This window comes from Glycine max, chromosome 7 (assembly GCF_000004515.6).
Source record: "Glycine max cultivar Williams 82 chromosome 7, Glycine_max_v4.0, whole genome shotgun sequence".
In the NCBI taxonomy this organism is placed as follows: domain Eukaryota; kingdom Viridiplantae; phylum Streptophyta; class Magnoliopsida; order Fabales; family Fabaceae; genus Glycine; species Glycine max.
Window position 1 is genome coordinate 9849215 of NC_038243.2, and position 4102 is coordinate 9853316.

General features: G+C 32.3%; 1 protein-coding gene across 1 annotated transcript; it reads right to left on the bottom strand.

Annotated features, from left to right (window-relative positions):
* Positions 1–3258: 3258 nt before the first annotated feature.
* Positions 3259–3612, bottom strand: LOC100785879 (NDR1/HIN1-like protein 10). The gene has a single exon (XM_041017484.1). It carries the CDS (start codon positions 3610–3612, stop codon positions 3259–3261), a length of 354 nt encoding a protein of 117 aa, XP_040873418.1.
* Positions 3613–4102: the final 490 nt, after the last annotated feature.

The following is a 4102-nucleotide window of genomic DNA, read 5'->3' on the forward strand; positions in this document are numbered from 1 at the left end:
CAATTCATGTCTCAACATTAAATATGCTTTAAATTTATAGTAATTAGGAAATTTCTCATGGAATTTCTGATAAAAATTGTTTCAAAACAAAATGAAAATTATATGTTGTGTGGTCTGGTTTAAAAATTTGCAGGTTAATTTTGAATTTATTGAAAAAACAGAGAACATGTTAAAAAAAAGTTCTAAAACATCGGATTTTAAAAAAACTGATGTTCTTAGTGACATTTAACATCGATTTTTTTTAAAATCGATGTTTGATTATGTAGATTTATAACTTTTTTTTCATAATTCTTATCATATAACATCGGCCATTTAAATAATCAATGTTGTATTTATTAGTTAACATCGGTTTTGAAAAATCGATGTTAACGATACTACTTTCCATATTGGTACTTTCAACATTGGTTAATAATCGATGTTGAAAGTCTTAAATAATCAATGTAAAAACCTTATTTTTTAGTAGTGTTTTTTCCAACATCTGAATGGAGAATGTCCTTTCTTTATGCAATGTTGGTGTTGGACGATTGACAAGTGTATCGATTCGCACAAGTATTATATAAAACAGTAAGACCGAGTGTCAAGTCCATAAGGAATTTGTTTCACCTAGACTATGTATATTAAGTATGTAAACACTTCTAAAGCTTGAAATAAAACAAATATTGAGTGTGAATTGAGTTTCTGCACTAGTCAACTATTTGAACAAAAACAAAGTATTCAAAGCTATAAAATGTGACAACTATCAAGTTAAAAGCGTTGGAGAGTTTCCTACTTAAATGTCTCTTGTTGTATAAAATGTTTTTCTATATTTAACGTTATCATAGTGTTCTTACACTGAGAAAATACTCAAACCATGATTCTTCACATGAATGAGCCTAACTCTCATACAGTGTAAAATATACTAGATCACTGCACTTCATTCCTATACATACAGTTTTCTAACTTGCTCTATCAAGTTCTAAGGTTTTAAAGCATTTTCCAATACTAAAAAGTCTAACTACATATACAAATTGGTGATCAAGTCATAAGCATATAAAATAATCATATATAGAAGCAAAGAACACAAATAAATAACATTAAATAGATAGTAAGAGTATTACATCAAGAGTTTCAGTAATGACTCCTCAACAAAGAGGCTCTAGCCTTCCATTACCAGCAAAGCTTCAAAATATAAGAAAGAAACTATTTTTTGTAAAAGAAAATGGAAGAAAATGATGGAGAATGTCTTCTCCAACCTCTCAACCCTAAATCTCTTTGTTTTTCACGAAGCTAGGCTCCCCTTGTTGCTCTTGACCGGTTGTGTCTTTTCATTTTCGTCAACCTCAGTGTTTTAAAGGCTCTTGAACTTCTGAGCTTCTAAAGGCTCACTCAGCGAGCATATCTCGCCGAGTGAGAGTTAGTGGAATTTCGCTTAGCGAGATTGGGTGAGTTGAGCGCGAGAAGAGACAACGTTCTCACTGGGCGTGCAGATCTCTGACTTATCCTTTTCTAGGGTTTCTCATCCGCTAAGTGAGCTGGATGCCTCGCTAAGCGAATGAGGCTCGCTGAGCCAATCTTCCTTGCTAAGCAAGTCATCAGTAGTTTTTACCTTCTTTTCTTTGGCCTGCAAATTGAGTTGGATTCAACATTAGGTCACAAAAAATGGAGTTTCTACTCTATAAAATCACACAATAAATAAAATATGTACAATTTCTACAAAAAGAATCATAAATTGGAGGCACATTGTCATTTCCTTGCAAATTTTCAATACCAAACTAACTCATGAATAACAATTAACAATTGGCAAAATGGATAAGATTTCTTCCAATTTCCTATTGCAATGGTTGATGTTGAACTTGATCTCGTTCCATCAAATTTCTTATATTTCTTATATTTGGTTGCATTTTGGTGCTTGGCTGGTAAAGCTCCTTCAACTATTGATTCTTCCCTCATCAATCTTCTTTGATCCTAGGCTTGCAAGACATGTATCACCTCTGTCAAAGAGATCTTAGACAAATCTTTTGTAATCTTCAAAGGGGTTATTAATGCTTCATATCTCTCCGTCAATGTAACTAGAATCTTTTTCAACAATTCTAGAATTTGCAAATGTAGTGCTTGGCAATGTAACTTTGTTAGCAATGTCAAGCAATCTATCTGAGTACCATTTAATTGTCTTGGATTCCTTCATCTTTTGCATCTCAAATTCTTTCATCAAGTTTGGCACTTGCATGCCACAAACGTGCTTATCCCCTTCATACTCTTCCTTTAAATAATCTCTAGTTTATTTGGATGAATTGAAAGTCGTGATCCTGGTGAAGATCTTTTGAGAAACATCAGCATATAGGCATGTCTTTGCCTTCACCTTCTTGGTTTTTTTCTCATTGTGGTACTTTATTTGGGCCATGGTGGAATGTTTAGGCAACGAAGGCATTTTATAATTCTCTTTCACAGCATCCCACAAATCAAAAGACTTCATGTAGGACTTCATGTTTACCTTCCAAAGGTCATATCTCTCCTCATCAAAGACACGATGAGCAATTTGTGAGAAACTAGATTCAACATCAATTTCATAGGTCCCTCAAGAAGAGAACTCTAGATACCAATTGTTGTTTTAATTTGAGAAAAAAACATAGGAGAGAAGAAAAAATAATAGAGAAGAACATGAGTTTTAGTTGAAACAGCTGATACACTTCTTTTATTGAATAAACCTTATATTTAAATACATTTAAATAACTGACTAAAAGGATCATGCTTCATTATTTTATAAACTACTACTACCTACTAGTAATTCAAAAATAGAATAAGAAACTAGTTTAAAATTTAAAACTGACTTATTTACTAACATCATTATAACTAATTTAAATTAAGAATCAAAATTGTCTTGATAACATCTAAAGCACGTTCAACAACATATTTGATGTAGAGGATTCTAATAATAAACACTTGAAGAAATAATAAGTGCTACAACACCAATAAAGTTGGGTCCAGCTGAAGGAAATTGTCTCCCATAATAAAATGAATCATGTTTCGAATCTTTGTGAAAAGAAGTGTCCACATTCAATAATATCTCGATTAGGATGGCCTCCTCCAAAAAAGGATACCTAAACCAAAAAAAGACCCAGTGTTGCATTTGGTGACACCAAAAGGAGGTGTTGATTTACCATTAAAAATAAAAGGAACACGCAAACCGCAACACTGAACAATGGGTGAATTGAAACTACTGCTCCCATACTTTCCATAGTTGGCTCTGATTCTAAGATCAAAATCCACAACCAAGTCATTCTAAATTCCAACACTTGTCTCATCTTTATACTCACCAAGTTCTTTTGATTTGTGCTTAATCACACTTTTCCCTTCAAACACTGCTTGAAGGAAGGTGGTATTCTTGCGGCATTGGCCAAAGGGTGTTAAGCTCACCCAACTGAAATCATTATCTTTGTACCAAGCTATTGATGTGATCCTACCATAGTACACTATGATGTTGTTGTTGGGGTTTCTCACTGTGATGCTGACCTTCAAGTTGTAGTCCAAGGTGTTGTTGCTTCTGAGGTTGAATTGTGTGAGGGAGGCATCAGTTACATGGAACTTGCAACTTGAGGGGAAGATGATTAACCAGAAGAGGATTGAGGGAAGCATGATATACAACATTTTATTTTATGGGTTATAATTTTATAATAGGGTGTTAGCATTGTCCTATTTGATGGATTTGGCTTATGTTTTGTTGCTTGAGCTTTCCTAGGGAGATTTAGCGGACTCAATAAAGAACTCCAAAATGGTATAAGAAACAATTATCTTCATCACAACTATGTTTTCTATCTTGTTTCACCATTTGTTGATTTGAATGTCTTGATTAAAGATTATCATTTGCTAATCTAAACGAAGAAAAACCAGAATGAAAAGGTAGGAAAAAAATATTATATTTATATTTATATATATATATATATATATATATATATATATATATATATATATATATATATATATATATATATATCAGTTGATCTATTCTTTAATCAAATTTCTTTTTTTCATGATTTATCCAAAAAAAAATCTTTTTCCATGTGGCTTCATTTCCATCATTTTTTATTTATTATGGATATTACAACGTTAAAAACACACTGTCCAT